Source organism: Cystoisospora suis (genome assembly GCF_002600585.1).
Source record: "Cystoisospora suis strain Wien I chromosome Unknown contig_10272, whole genome shotgun sequence".
NCBI lineage: Eukaryota > Apicomplexa > Conoidasida > Eucoccidiorida > Sarcocystidae > Cystoisospora > Cystoisospora suis.
In genome coordinates this window covers 1-1,874 of record NW_027163045.1, presented here as the reverse complement: position 1 = coordinate 1,874, position 1,874 = coordinate 1, and the positions used below count along the sequence as shown (strand labels likewise).

The 1,874-nt window shown below is 45.8% G+C and overlaps 1 protein-coding gene across 1 annotated transcript; it reads right to left on the bottom strand.

Moving 5' to 3' along the window:
* Window positions 1-126: 126 nt before the first annotated feature.
* Window positions 127-1,597, bottom strand: CSUI_011228 (amine-terminal region of a tm vesicle-mediated sorter; the record flags this gene model as incomplete). Its single annotated transcript, XM_068071329.1, has 2 exons — window positions 127-472; window positions 1,206-1,597. Coding segments are annotated over 2 exons (738 nt in total), but the record flags the coding sequence as incomplete, so codon positions are not given.
* Window positions 1,598-1,874: the final 277 nt, after the last annotated feature.

The following is a 1,874-nucleotide window of genomic DNA, read 5'->3' as shown; positions in this document are numbered from 1 at the left end:
TAGAGAGATAGATATATAATATAGATAGATAGATAGATAGATAGATAGATAGATAGATAGATAGATAGATAGATAGATAGATATTCAATCCTACCGGACGGCAGTGATGTTATATGATAGAACTTATCAAGAGGACGGAGGACACACAGCCCGTAGAAGAGGAACAAGAACCCAAGCATAGTCATAATAGCCCTCCTCCCTTGAGACGTACTTGAAAACGCCTTCAAAAAGCTTTCTACTAGCACTAGCTAATTCTTCAGGATCCGTCGTCGCAGCACTTAAGTCACCCCCTCCCCCTCCTTCTCCTCCTTTCTTGTTCTTCCCCCCTGCCCCTGCTCCACCATCATCTGAGCCGAACTTGCCGAAAGTAATGAAATTCCAAAGACGCTTGAAGGGGCTTTTCTTCGCCTTCTTTGCTCCTATTTCATCTCTTAGCCTCCGCAAACGTATGAAAGCTTTTGACCTGAGAATACTGGAGATATCACAGGCGGAGAGAGCAAGCGAAGAAGAGATGGAAGAAGAGGAAAGAAGACGAAGAAAGTCTTACAGCACAAGAGGAGCATGCATCCAGGAGGCACGTGGAAAGAGAGTGGGAGAGTGTATGTATACGGGGATTAACAAAGAAAGAGGCGAGAGAGGGACGATAATTTCTTCTACTTGGGAGGGTGTTCGACCTAACGTATAGAAAAGTAGAGGCAAGATATCAGGTGAATAGGAAGACTGCTTGCATCTATGAAGTGAATGACTTCATACAGCTATGTGGTGGTATGATAGGAAAAAGAATGGCTGCTATTTTGGGCTGTATGATGAAGCATGTATGTATGAACACGTCATAGAATCAGCCATCCATCACATGAAGACTGTAGGGGACAGAGAAGGAAGGTGAAATTCTTGGAGTGACGTGAGGTTCCGGAAGGATAGAACTTCTTCATCTCTCTATGTATCTATATCCGTCTCTAAATACATCTATGTCTATCTACGTAGGACCCTATCTCTCTATCACACCCTCTGTCACTCCCTGTCTCTCCCATCTATCTGTCTATCTCTTCCTCCATCTATACCTGCCTTAAGAACTGCTCTCCTATCACCTCCTACATCTTCAATTACCTTCTTCTTCTACTCCCATCGCAGGCATGCATACATCATGAAGTCACTTCCCCTCCTTTCCCCCCCTCACTAACTAACTCGCTCTTTCGTCTTCTTACTAGATCGTTTGGAGAGAATGTGCATCTTCGAATTCCTGACAGAACTGATCAATCATGCTCGAATCAGACAAGATACGCCAGGCTCTCATCTCCGGAGTCTCTTCTTCTTCTTCCTGTCCTTCTCCCTCTCCTCCTTCTTGCCCTCTACTAGCACCTCGATACTCTCCTGTTGTTTGCGTTCCTTCAGATATCTGTCCATGCCTCTCGGGCGACGACTGGAGACGTCCTTCATCAGGAGGAGGGTGAAGACGAGCATCAAGAACAGCTTCTTCTCCTACGGTTTGGATAGTTGTATGGAGAAGTTTCAGAGGCCACGCTTTCAGATAGAGATCTTGATCGACTAAGCTCGCGCGAGGCTTTTCAAAAGTCCCCAGGATACCTGACTGCCATGCACCTGGAAAGAGAGAAAGAAAGACAGGCAAAGAAAATGAAAGGTAGTTAGGGGGGAGCCGCCGGGAGGATGGATGATAATACAAAGAGCATCACAGGAGGCCTGTCAGGTTCGCTGGGAGAGATCTATGCGGTGACCCATCTATCCAACTTGAATGTATCCATCTGTCGATTCGCCGTCTATGTATCTGTCGTCAGTCTGTCTATCAGTAACCCATCGATCTACAACTTTCATACTGGACGACGAAGGGTGGAAAGATAGATAGATAGATCGAAAGC